The sequence below is a fragment of the Leucopleurus acutus genome (assembly GCF_964270905.1).
Source record: "Leucopleurus acutus genome assembly, chromosome: 2".
Classification (NCBI taxonomy): Eukaryota; Metazoa; Chordata; class Mammalia; order Artiodactyla; family Delphinidae; genus Leucopleurus; species Leucopleurus acutus.
Genome location: NC_139143.1, coordinates 187,238,541 through 187,251,872, shown reverse-complemented (window position 1 = coordinate 187,251,872; position 13,332 = coordinate 187,238,541). Strand labels below are relative to the sequence as shown.

At 38.8% G+C, this 13,332-nt stretch overlaps 1 protein-coding gene across 1 annotated transcript in view; it reads right to left on the bottom strand.

Annotated features, from left to right (window-relative positions):
* Positions 1 to 13,332, bottom strand: part of RERE (arginine-glutamic acid dipeptide repeats) — a 426,659-nt gene that overhangs the window by 111,498 nt on the left and 301,829 nt on the right. The window contains exons 9-10 of the mRNA XM_082865410.1: positions 11,394 to 11,518; positions 10,365 to 10,464 (exon numbers count right to left, since the gene is read on the bottom strand). Of these exons, the coding sequence (XP_082721536.1) occupies positions 10,365 to 10,464; positions 11,394 to 11,518 (225 nt within the window). The remainder of the gene's footprint in view (positions 1 to 10,364; positions 10,465 to 11,393; positions 11,519 to 13,332) is intronic.

Below are 13,332 nucleotides of genomic sequence, written 5' to 3'. Positions count from 1 at the left end.
TACTGAAAGCCATTAAACTGTACACTTTAAATATGTGAAATATATAGTACATGAATTATATTTCAATAAAACTATTATATTAAAAAGAGACAAAAGAAAGAAATGGCTAAAGAAACTTGTGAGTGGTTCACGCTGAAAAGCAAAGTGGGGCCACAATTGTGACGAGCTGAATCAGGAACACAACAGACCAGAAGAACTTACAGCCAGACTTCTGTGTTAAAAAAATTATCAAAAATAAAATCACTACTACAATAAGTAATGAAGATGCCATTCCCAGAGGTTGATAATGTTAGTGGCCTTTATCTCCTCACCCACCCCTGAGAACCTTTGATAATGCTCTCTGTTATATTTAGGGGAAAGAACAGAGGCATAAAGTCAACTTTAAGTAAAAGCTACAGATTCTCTAAAAAGGAATAAAATATGAAAGTATTAAATTTAAAAAGTCATCTTCAGGCCTTCCCTGGTGGCGCAGTGGTTGAGAGTCCGCCTGCCGATGCAGAGGACACGGGTTCGTGCCCCGGTCTGGGAAGATCCCACATGCCGCGGAGCGGCTGGGCCCGTGAGCCATGGCCGCTGAGCCTGCGCGTCCCGAGCCTGTGCTCCGCAACGGGAGAGGCCACAGCAGTGAGAGGCCCGCGTACCGCAAAAAAAAAAAAAAAAAAAAAGTCATCTTCAAACAAGATAAAATGAATTAAGTCATATAATTTGTGTGAGAAGTGTTGTTTCGTGTAACTTTTGAACAGAAGTGAATGTCTGAAGTTCTCAGCCCAAAGGGAACCACATGGGTAAATTTCTAAAACAAAAAATTTTCAGAACAGAAGTTCAAAATATTTCTAATTGGTCAAAGCACAATAAATAAAAACTCAAATTTGTCTATTATTATGCTGATAATCAGTTGAAAAGGTCATGGTTACACCAGAAAACTTCACTATGTGGTCTCTTTCAGCAATTTCACTTCTACTATCATTAAGAATATAATATGGGGCTTCCCTGATGGCGCAGTGGTTGAGAGTCTGCCTGCTGAGGCAGGGGACACGGGTTCGTGCCCCGGTCCGGGAAGATCCCACATGCCGCAGAGTAGCTGGGCCCGTGAGCCATGGCCGCTGAGCCTGCGCTTCCGGAGCCTGTGCTCCGCAACGGGAGAGGCCACAACAGTAAGAGGCCCGCGTACCGCAAAAAACAAACAAACAAAAAAAGAATATAATATGAGGTAGAGTCCAATATCCTGTTACAACATAAATAAAACCCTAGCAAAGGTGCTTGTCAAGACTGATTTAAATAAGGTGTTCTTGTAACTACTGGATTTCCATCAAAAGAAATCATATAGCACTATCAACTATTACTCTTTCCAACCAAAATCCTGAGACAAAGAAACCACCACCCTACAACCAATTAATGGGGACTAATCTAATGGAGAAATAGTAAAAAGAGAAGAACTTAAGCAAAGGGTGTGAGTGTGGAATGAATTTCAGAAGAATCCTGATCGTATACCTTAGGCAAAGTATAAAAACGGGCCTCCTGGCAATGTCTTATTTGGGAGCTGGAAGAGACTCAACATTCATTAAAGTCCGAAGCACTGCAAAACTAATCCAGGGCCAGATGCTTTAGTGAAGTCCATTTACAAGGAACAAATAGGAGATCTCTGACAGAAATTCTATAGACTTAATTTTTTAGAATGAAAGAGAGGAAGATGAAAATGATCCTTAGAGCAGGCTTATCTGCATACTCTGCTACGCCAACTCTACAACAACAGGTTCTGCGTGATCAAATGTGATGTGGACTTGGACCCGATTTATGTATTCCATCAATTCAACAAATATTTAGTCCTCTCTACCCTGTACCAGGCATCGGCTATAGCGCAGAAAACAAAGATGATTAATACTCAGTGGTTAACAAATAGTGATATTTATAGATCAGAGATAAAAACTAACGATTAAGCTACTGGAGGCCTTTCATCCTTTGTTGAAGGAGATGTGGGTGTGCATAAATAAGTAAGCAAACACATATACACTCTCTTGAATATGTAAAAAGCTTAATCCAAACGTCTAACAGCCATCCATATTTCAGGGAACAAAACTGTCCAGGCAAAGGTGAAATCTTTGCTGCATGATTATAAATTTTACTTATACATAGTGAAAATGTATATGTTTAGTGTTAGCAAGAGAAGGTAAACATAAGAATGCAAATAAGTTTCTGAGAAAGAGAAGTCAAAGAATTTAAACTTTATTTAGAAAATGGGAAAGATACCTGAGCTCAAATAATAAAAGCCAGTACCAATTTAGGAAAAATAAGTCAGCGTGATATTTTCCAGAAAACCCTAGTCTCAAACTAAAGGGCTCTGGGGCAGTTTCCAAGCATAAATATAAACGTCTATTTTATAAAAGGCCAAATAAATGTACGCCTTTAAAGATGGCTGAATAAATTCCATTAGAATAATATGGGCCATTTATATATTACATAGCAATTATGCTTAAAATTTACATATATGCTAAACGTGTACAATAAGCCTAATTAAAATTTCATTTGGAGAAACATATACCTGGTACAGCACACACAGAAACATTTCTATGTAAGATATTCCAGAGATAGCACCATTGCTTTGTCATGTTTTAGTATGTTATTTAATATATGTATACCATAAATTTATGAATAAAACAATTTTGCATTCACAGGTATTCACAATTTAAAATAGTAAAATATAATAAAACTATCTTTGCTGACGCACATTAAGGAGTAGGCCTGTGGTTACTAAGAATACCCTCCTCTTGGGGCTTCCCTGGTGGCGCAGTGGTTGAGAGTCCACCTGCCAATGCAGGTAGGTTTGTGCCCCAGTCCGGGAAGATCCCACATGCCGCGGAGCGGCTGGGCCCGTGAGCCATGGCCGCTGAGCCTGCGCTCCGCAACCGGAGAGACCACAGCAGTGAGAGGCCCGCGTACTGCAAAAAAAAAAAAAAAAAAAAAAAAGAATACCCTCCTCTTGCAGTAAGAGAGGCCAACACATTTATTACATCTTCTTCCTCTCTATCAGTATAAAACTGTTTTTTATGTAAGAAGTAAAAAGATAAGAAATACATTTTAACATGAATGAGTACACAAAGAACTGTTTACCTAACTAGTCTGCAAGTCTACTGCTGAATCAAAAGTATCATCATGTGGCCATGAAAGTAAGATTTATATATTAACTACTTCTGTGATTCTCCAATGACAGCTCTGCTATTAAAATTGTATGTAGCTCAAGTTTTATACAACCTGAGAATCATCTGCACTACATTAAAATGGACTAAACACTCCAGACAAAAGGTAGAGCTTGCCAGACTGGATAAAAAAGCAAGAAACAACTGAAAAGCTTAAAGTACACAAGAGAGGTACTTTAAATAAAAGTAAAAATCAGGATTCAAAGTAAGAAGCTGGAAGAAGATATACCACATGCAGACAACAGGCATAAGAAAGCCAGAGTAGCTGTACTAATTTTAGACAAAACTGAGTTCATGACAAAAGAGTACTACTAGACACAAAAAGGGTTACACCAAAACTGTTAAAGGGTCACTACAGTGAGAAAGATAAAGACACAATTTCCATACATATGAAGCAAAAACTAACAGAATTAAAAGGAGAAATAACCAAATTCACAAGACTTTAACACACCTTTCTGAGTAACTGACAGTACAACTAGATAGGGCAGAGAAGAGCTGAATGATAATATAAACCACCTCAAAGAAACTGACAGTAACAAAACAGGACACCCAACAACTGCAGAACATAAGTTCATTACGATTGTACATGGAACATTCACCAAGGTAAATCGCACGCTGAGCCAAGAAGCAAGTCTCAGATTTCAAAAGATTGAAATCTTACTGCTACTCTGACCACAGCAGAGCTAAATTAGAAATCAATAACATTCCAAAAGGGGGGTGGGAAGGAGGTGGGGGGGGAGAAAGAGGGTGGGGAGAGAGGGGTGGCGGGGAGAGAGAAATCCCAAGTCCCTGGTGATTAAACAATTTAATTCCAAACAATCCATGGGTAAAAGAAGAAATCACACATAAAATTTTTAACAAAATGGTAACAGAATGTTCCATTCTAATTACAAATTAGAATCTGTGATAAAATCAGTTATCTAAGATCCCATTTTAGGAAGCTAGGGGGAAAAGTAATCAAATTAACCCAAAATAAGTAGAAAAGAAATAATAAAAATAAGATTGGGAGATCAGACAGAGAAAAATCAATGAAACCAAATGCTACCTATCTGAAAAGATCAATAATATTGATAACCTTCTATTTTAGCATGATTAAGAGGAAACAAATTAGCAATATTAAGAATTCCAAGTCAAAATTACAGATTCCTATAGACATTAAAAAGATACTACAGGGCTTCCCTGGTGGTGCAGTGGTTGAGAGTCCGCCTGCCAATGCAGGGGACACGGGTTCGTGCCCCGGTCCGGGAAGATGCCACGGAGCGGCTGGGCCCGTGAGCCATGGCCGCTGAGCCTGCGCGTCCGGAGCCTGTGCTCCGCAACAGGAGAGGCCACAACAGTGAGAGGCCCGCGTACCGCCAAAGAAAAAAAAAAAAAAAAGATACTACAGAAATAATTCGTAATTTATACCAACAAATTTGATATCCCAGATGAAATAAAACATTTAGAGATCAACAGATTACTACTGACACAAAACAAAATATAAAATCTGAATAGGCCTATGTCTATCCGTACTTTTGTAACAGAGAAGAACAAACCTGACTCCATATCAGACCTATACCTTTAGCTCTTAACACTTGGGCTCTGTTACCTATGCGGAGTCATGCTGGCTCTTCACCTTTGTAAAAGAATGTTGCCTACAGCCTGAAATATATATGATAGCCCATTCTCAAGGCTCTGACCCTTAAAGGTATAACATTTTCCCATTCATATAGAGGTAAAAAGTTTCAGAACAGAAAATGACAACTGTATTGTTGGAGGCTTATAAGAACATTGTGACGAGATCTATGTGGGACAGCTGCAAGAACAAAGGATTCTGGCACCAGGAAGTCTGCAACAAGCAGCCACCCCCCTCCCTTTTGGTATAAAAGAAGCCTGAATTCTAACTCAGGTGAGGCGGTTCTCTGGGACACAGTCCGCATCTTCTTGGTCTGCCAGCTTCCGGAATAAAGTCACTATTCCTCTCTCGATTTATTGGCCTGTTGTGTGGTGAGCAGTACGAACCTGGTTTCAGTAACAATCGTTAAGTTTCCATTAAAAAAAAATTTAGTCCCAGACGGCTTCACTGTCAATTCTATCAAACATTTAACAAAGAAAAAAGATCAATGCTTTATAAGAGAAAAACAGAGTAGGAGGATATATTTCCCAACTAATTTCCGAAGTGAGTATTACTCTGATATCAAAACCAGACAAAGATATTACAAAGAAAGAAGACTACAGCTCACTATCCCTCATGAACACAAATGTACAAGTTTTTAACAAAATAATAGCAAACTGAATCCAATAGTACAGAATGCCCAAGCAGGATTTAATCTAGGAATGCACAGTTGGTTTAACATCTGAAATGAATAAATATAATTCACCATACTAACAAATAAAGTATATAACAACCATATGATCATTTCATTAGATAACAAAAGGAAAAAAAACAGCATCTGACAAAATTCAATGGCCATTCATGGTAAAAACCTCAACAAACTTAGAAATAAAAGGGAACATTCTCGGTTTGATTAAACAACAACAAAAATCCTACATTGTACTTAACACTGAACGACTGAATGTTTTTTCCTTAGGATGAGAAAGAAAGCAAAGATGTCCATTCTCATCATTTCTATTCAGTACTGTACTGGAGGTTCAAGCAAGTGCAAGAAAGCACAGAAGAGAAATAAAACACATAAATCAGAAAGAGGTAAAGCTATCTTTATTTGCAGATGACATGACCGTGCACACAGAAAATCCTAAGGAACCAACCACAAAGCTACTAGTGTTGACCGTGTATTCTTTGTATAAAATAATACAAGGTAAAGTCATAAAAACTGATTGTACGTCTATCCTAACAATGAACATGTAGACAATGAAATTTAAAAATACTATTTTATTAACAATAGAATCTTCAAACAATAATTACTTAAGGGATAAATTTTACAAAATATGTACAAAACTTGTACAGTGAAAACTGCAAAGTCTTACTCAAAAAAATTAAAGAAACCTTTTTTAAAAAGGGAGAGATACTATATCGTGTTCATGGATTCGAAGATTCAGATTGTTAAGATGTCAGGTCTTCCTAAATAGATCCACAGATTCAATGCAATCTCAATCAAAATTCCATCAAAGCCTTTTTTAAAATAGAAACTGACAAGCTGATTTTGAAATTTATATGGAAATGCAAATGACCTAAAAGAGCCAAAGCAACCTTGAAAACAAGTACAAAATAGAAAGACTTATGCCATCTGAGTTCCTATAAAGCTATAGTATTCAAAATACTGAAGTACTGGTTAAAAAAAAAATAGATACAATATTAGATCAGTTAAACATAATAGAATATTAAAAAAAAAAACCAAACATATACAATCAGTGCTTGTTCAATAAAGGCATCAAGGCAATTCAATGAGAAAAGACTATTTTCAACAAATGTGGCTCCAACAGCTGGCATCTGTGTAGGAAAGAATGAACTTTCACGTCTACCTTGCATCACATGCAAAATTAATTCGAAATGAACAACAGGTCTAAATGTAAGAACTAAAACTTCAAGAAGAAAGCATAGAAACAATCTTTGTAATCATGGGATGATCAAAGAAACTTTCATAAAAGGAAAAAGATACATCAGACTTCAGCAAAATTAAGTTATTTTACTCTTAGAAACACACCATTATAAACAAAAAAAAAAGTCATAGTATGGGAGAAAATATTTACAATACATGTATCAAGGCACTTATATTTGCAGTATAAATTCTTACAAATAAATCATACTAAAGGCCAAATAATTCAATTTTTTAAATTAGGCAAAAGTTACTTCACAAAAGAAGATATACAAATGGGCTTTAAGACATGAAAAGATGCTCAACATTACCAGCAGTCAGGAAATTTAAATGAAAACCTCAATGACATATCACTCCACACCATTAGAATGGCTAAAAATTTTAAAGACCGAAAACATCAAGTCTCATGGAGGATGTTGAAGAACTGAAATTCTAACACACTACTCATGGGAATGTAAAATGGTACAGCCACTGTGGAAACCTGTTCGACAGTTTCTTAAAAAGCTACCTGCATATATACATTCCTGCAACTTCACTGCTAGGTATTTACTCAAGAGAAATGAAAATATATGTTCTACAGAAAGGCTTGCATAACAAGGTTCATAATGGCCAAAAGCTTGGGAAAAAAAAATGTCCATCACCAGGTGAATGGATAAAATATTATGAATATCCATACACTGGAATACTGCTCAGCAATAAAAAGGAATGCGCTATTGATAATGTAACATAAATCTACTGTAATATTACTATGCTGAAGGAATCCAGACCCCAAGTATTACATACAAAATTATTCTATGCATGCAACGTTCTAGAAAATGCAACTAATCTATAATGAGAGAAAACATATCAGTGGTTATCTGAGACTGGAAGCAGCAAAGGATTATAGAAGGGCATGAGGCAACTTTTGCAGATGCTGGAAATGATTTCTATCTTGAACACTGTAGTAGTTTCATTGGCACACACATCTACAAAAGCTCATCAAATTGTATACTTTAAATCAGAGCAATTTATTATACAGAAATTACACCCCAATAAGTTTTTTTAAATACACACTAAAACTCTCATTTGCGAATAATGAAGAAAAAAGTCAAAACAAGTAATCCTGAAGACCTTATATTTTAAAACAGGTACATACAGTTGTCAAAAAGAACTAACAGTTTAAAAATGTTTTATTAGTGACTACAGTTTTAAACATTAAACTATTTATTTAAATGCATTTTAATTCGAATAGTCCTACTGGGATATTAAACATACTCTAATGTAGCCGTACTGCAGACTCCGTATACTTTAAATTTCTACATTGTACTGGGAAACAGAATAAACCTGTGTCTATTTCCTAAGCTGATAAATGCCTAACCTTGTTTTGACTCTATGCTACACTCTAAGAAACAACAAATACTTCTCACGTGACAATGCATTTATCTTTTTATTACTTAACGTAATTCAAAACCCCCTTACTCCAAGGAAGTCAAAATAAACATTAACTTCTCTCAAGATTTTTCCAATCACTCCACTTCTCATTAAAGAAAGAGCCTACAGTTTCTGTGAGCCAGTACAACAATGAAGTTTAAAAATTAAAACAGCCACTAGAAGTTTCTTTTCATCACAAAATGAGCACACAACGCAGTCTTTTGATGGCTAAATGCACTTGTACTGCATAACCCGACACCTGAGCCATCCTGGGCTCACCTAGGCAGGAAGATTTTCAAATGATGAGAAGGTACCTTCTCAGAAACAAAAACCCATAAAGCCAAAACCCTCTGGGCAATGCTGAAGAAAACTTCAGAAGGAACTTGCTACAAAGGATCACAGGCAAAAATAACCCGAATTATTTCTGTACAGAAGTATGTTCTACAGAATCCTTAGAGGGGCTGGAATAAGAATAAATTAGATAAATTCAGGAAAGTGCCAAAAACAGACATTTAATTAAATATGGCAACATCTTTGTTATTCAAAATTCAACTGATCAGCAGAGTCATGAAAGGAGAATTTTTTTCATAAAGCTTTTATACAAAAACCCAACAGAAAACAAACTCATATCAAAGAGTTACTTTAAATATACACACATTTTTTTAGGGTATTCTGAATTCACAGACATACATCTGCCATAGCCACTGTTTGCAGTATCATCAATCTCTGGGTCTCAGTTTTCTCATCTGTAAAAATAATCTCAAAGGCCCCTTCTGGCTCTATCACTATATGTTCAGAATAAGGATTCCTTATAACAACAAAAATTCAAAGCATCAAATAGGTGAGAAAGTAAATGGGAATATGAAAAATCATTCACTTATTTAGAACATGGCAGCAAGATGAATCAACCTCCAACATATGAGACTATTATAACGTTATGTGATACTCAAGAAACACAACTAGACCAGGAATAAAAATCAACTATGTCGTTCAGATATCTACCTGTTTCCCCGAAAGCAAGAAAGATCCCTAAATTGGGATCTGTTATCAATTTTTTGCATTGCTGGCATTCAAACAAGTCATGTGGTCTTTCTACGCCTCGTATTCTTATCTATTTAGAGATGGGAAGAGATGATTTTGAAAGTCCCTTCCAACTACAGTGACCTCTCAAGAAAAAGACAAACAAAAAGGGCGCTCAGATTATACTTAGTGAATCGTCAGAAGAGCTGCTCAGCCTCATGCTCAATATCCTATGTAAGTATACATAACCCTGCAGACTATTAACGGATCAGAGATCCATAAAAATTCATTATTACTTTAGATCTGATGATTTCACATTAGTAAACACCCAGAAGAGGAATTATTTCAAGGAACTTTAAGATACATTAATTTTCCTGTATAGCCCTGTAGGATATGCTCCAAGGTCAAAAAGGAGTGCCCCCCAAAAAAGAGTGACCAGGTTTCAGGAATCCTAGTGTTTGTAGCCGTTCCGAGTTTTGTTATTCTGAGCTGCTATGGAGTCACAGAATTAAAGCAGACGAGTGTCCGTGCACGATGTCACGCAACCAACTCAGCACCATTACGCTCGTGTGCTATGTTTTACTTTAGATTTTTTTAAGGATTTTTTTTTTTTAAACTTAATTTTGTTTTATAATCATGTGAAATATATACATGGTTCCAAAGCCAAATCTATAAAAACCAAATCTGTTCAAAGAAGTCAAGCTTTCTCTCTGCTCCTCCAGCCCTTCCGAATACATTGAGGGGAAAAGCGTGACCTCTGGATTCACATCTTGAGTGTATGACCTTGGATCGTGACTTAACTGCTCTCAACTTCTTTCCTGTGTCCACATGGTGGTAATAATGGAGCCTCCTTCAGAGCGGTGCTGGGAGGATTCAGTAAGACCACTCTGCCTAGTCCTCGGCTTTGGTGAGGTCTCAGTGAAGATTAACCACTAGCATGAGGCTCTCAGCAGAGGCTCGCCACAATCCTGAAGCACAGACGCAGATCAGGAGGTGAATCTGGAGGTGCCGGATCGCTGGCCAAGGCCATGGAGCCCTACCACCAGGACCACGACTCCAGTCTTTCAATCCCAGCAGCAGACCACAGTACTTACTCCTCAGATGCCAGGGCCCCTTCATGTTCCATGATCATCACATATTCCCTATGCCAGCACAGGAGAAAAACGAACTTTCTTCCCACCCAGGGCAACTTCAAAGGACTCACTGTGTTCAGTGCGTTGAGGGTGGTGTCATCCCGCGAGGCCGCAACGCAGCCATCTTCCGTGGAGCCTCCGTCACACATCCCTGCAAAGGCCGCCATGCTCCTGGGAAGACGGGAAGGGAAAACGGCAGTACAGACATTTCAACCCTCAGTTTCCAGAGCACATCTTCAGCCCAGACCAAATTCCACTACTACATGCATGAGTCCTCAGCCTTGCTTCTGCTCTTGTTTAAAAAAAAAATTTGAAGTTCCTCTGCAGTTCACCCAGATATATTCTCCAGAAAATATCTAAAATTAAATCCGCTGAAACTTCACTTCATTCCTTTCATACTCTACATCAACTACTTCTAAGCAAATTGAAAGTGGAAAAGAGGTGAAAAGAACTCTTAGTAGTCACCCCTCCCCTGAAGCCTCCATCCCCACGGCAGCCTCCAAGCTACACTGCTGACCACAGAACAGCCAGAGCTAATATCCCATCACCACCCTGTTTCAGCGTTTCTGTTGCATGTTGTTGACACTACAGTGAGTGAGTCCCAGAAACCCCTGCAGACAAAGGAAGGCTCTGCCTGCACTAGGATGTGTCTGGGACAGACTTCAACTTCTCATTTTGCAGTCTCGGCATTTTTAGGTTAGCAAGTACTCATATAGGTAAGCCCCCAAAACATGAAGTTTAGGTTAGGTACCAACGAACAGCCACAGGGTAAAGAAACCTGTAAAGGGATTTTAAGGTAAGCTGAATGAGCCAGTTACTCAGCTGTATGAAGAGGTGTTGATAATTGCATGCATGGCTTAAGATGTTTTCCTTCTGAAGACTTCTAAAATCTAATGTGGGGCAAACACCGAGGAGAAAAAAGTGATTTTACCATGGTCAGCTATGTTTCTCTGGTAACAAGGAGCAGGGCTCTGATTACAGACAGTATAACAAAACACGAAGTCAGAATGCCCAATATATAAATAGAATTTCAGGGGAAAGGAGAACGTTTGTTGTCCACTAATCAGTTCACAAAGCAGAATGGTGTGGATTCCTTTTACCTTGCTGCCCTCAAGTACATAAGGAGGTCACAGTCATTAACTCCAGGCATCCAGACCAGTTCCTCATGTTGGGTCACAGTGTCACCATCGGGAGAAGGGAATGGTTGCAAATCGGGAAGTTTGGCCTGTAAGACAGGGACGAACAAGTCACAATCAAGGCACACTTGAGAGCTGCCTGTGCAGGCAGGCCTTGGGGACAGATGCAGTAGCTTACTAAGCCTCTTTCTTTTGGCAGCGCTGAAATAACGGGAAAATCATGAGTCACTGAAGCTGGCCTATCACACATTTCAGGATCATTTCACCACAGAAGATTTCACAATGGACTGCTCGATCTCTACTTAAGGAGAAGCAAACAGTGTCAAATTAAACCAGTGCCAGTATGGTCCTCAGAAGGAGAAAGAAATGGGCACGTGTGAATAAAAGAAATGATAAAACAAAAAAATGTTTCGGGAAATAAGAGCTGCTTGATAAAGAAGGCAGAGCCACACACATTTCCAATATAATAATATGTTGACAAAGAGATATATACAAATAGTGGAACCTCACCTAAGGACAGGTGCTAAAAAAAGAACTGAACTACCCTACTAAACTAATGCTGCTTTCCAGAGAGTCAGTATCGATGAGTCAGGGTGAACATCCAAAAGAGCCATCACGGTAACATTGAAAACACAGCTGAAGGGACTTCCCTGGTGGCGCAGTGGTTAACAATCTGCCTGACAACGCAGGGGACATGGGTTCGAGCCCTGGTCCGGGAAGATCCTACATGCCGCAGAGCAACTAATAAGCCCATGTGCCACAACTACTGAGCCCACGTGCCCTAGAGCCCATGCTCTGCAACAAGAGAAGCCACCGCAATGAGAAGCCTGCACACCGCTATGAAGAGTAGTCCCCACTCGTGCAGTCCCCACAACTAGAGAAAGCCCGCGCACAGCAATGAAGACCCAACACAGCCATAAATTATTAATTAATTAATTTAAAAAACATAGCTGAACTAAAATGATGGTGATGGAAATTAGATGAGCAGTGCTTTCAGGAGGAGAGGACTTCTTGAGAAGGGCAGGAAGGAACTTTCTGGGATGACACATGTTCTGTGCCTTGCTATGAATTGTCACAGCAGACTGAACAGTATACACAAGATGTCAACAGGTCACTGTACATAAGGTACACCTCAATTAACAATTTTTTTGAAAGATGTGAACAACAGTGCTCAACAACCAAGATTCTAAGTCAATTCTGCTAGAGATTCAAACACCTCCAGCATTTTCTCATCCTCCACTGCTGGGGCAGAGAAAGTGTAAATGGGTGCTGTGACTACTCAGAGGCCTAAGAAAAGTCAACCATCTGCAAAACACACATGTTCTTATTTTCTCAAATTACGAACAAGGTCACATTAGTCTAATATTTTAAATTAAAAGCTCCAGTGTCCACAGAACCTAGGCAGAAACTGTAAATGAATGAAGCAGGCAGAGTGTGCAGCCAATGGAAATAAAACGAGGGCCTCATGTTCCACTTTAAATGTTCTACTGTCCACAGTAAACAGAACACTACATCCCAATTCCGACTAGCCACATTTCAAGTGCTCAATGCCACATGTGACAGCGGCTCCCAAACTGGGCATGCAGGCATTAGGTACCAAGAAGTGAAGGGAATCAGGGTGAAATGAAGAGAGAGCGTCCCCATCTGGGGAATGCTGCTGTGCAGGAATGAGAACCTCTGTTTGTACATCCTCCAGTTTTTTTCCAAAGTCCAGAAATCTTGACTTCAATGTGAAAGCTCATGGTTTTAAATGTTGGCTATTCAAGTTTTAAAAACAACTGTGTGGCAAAACACAGTATTAGTAGGCCACGCGGCTGGCAGGCTATGGCTTCGCAATTTCTGCTTCACAGGCTACCTCTGAGGCCTCTTGCTGTGTATCAAGTGCTGACCTCCCCCAAACAAC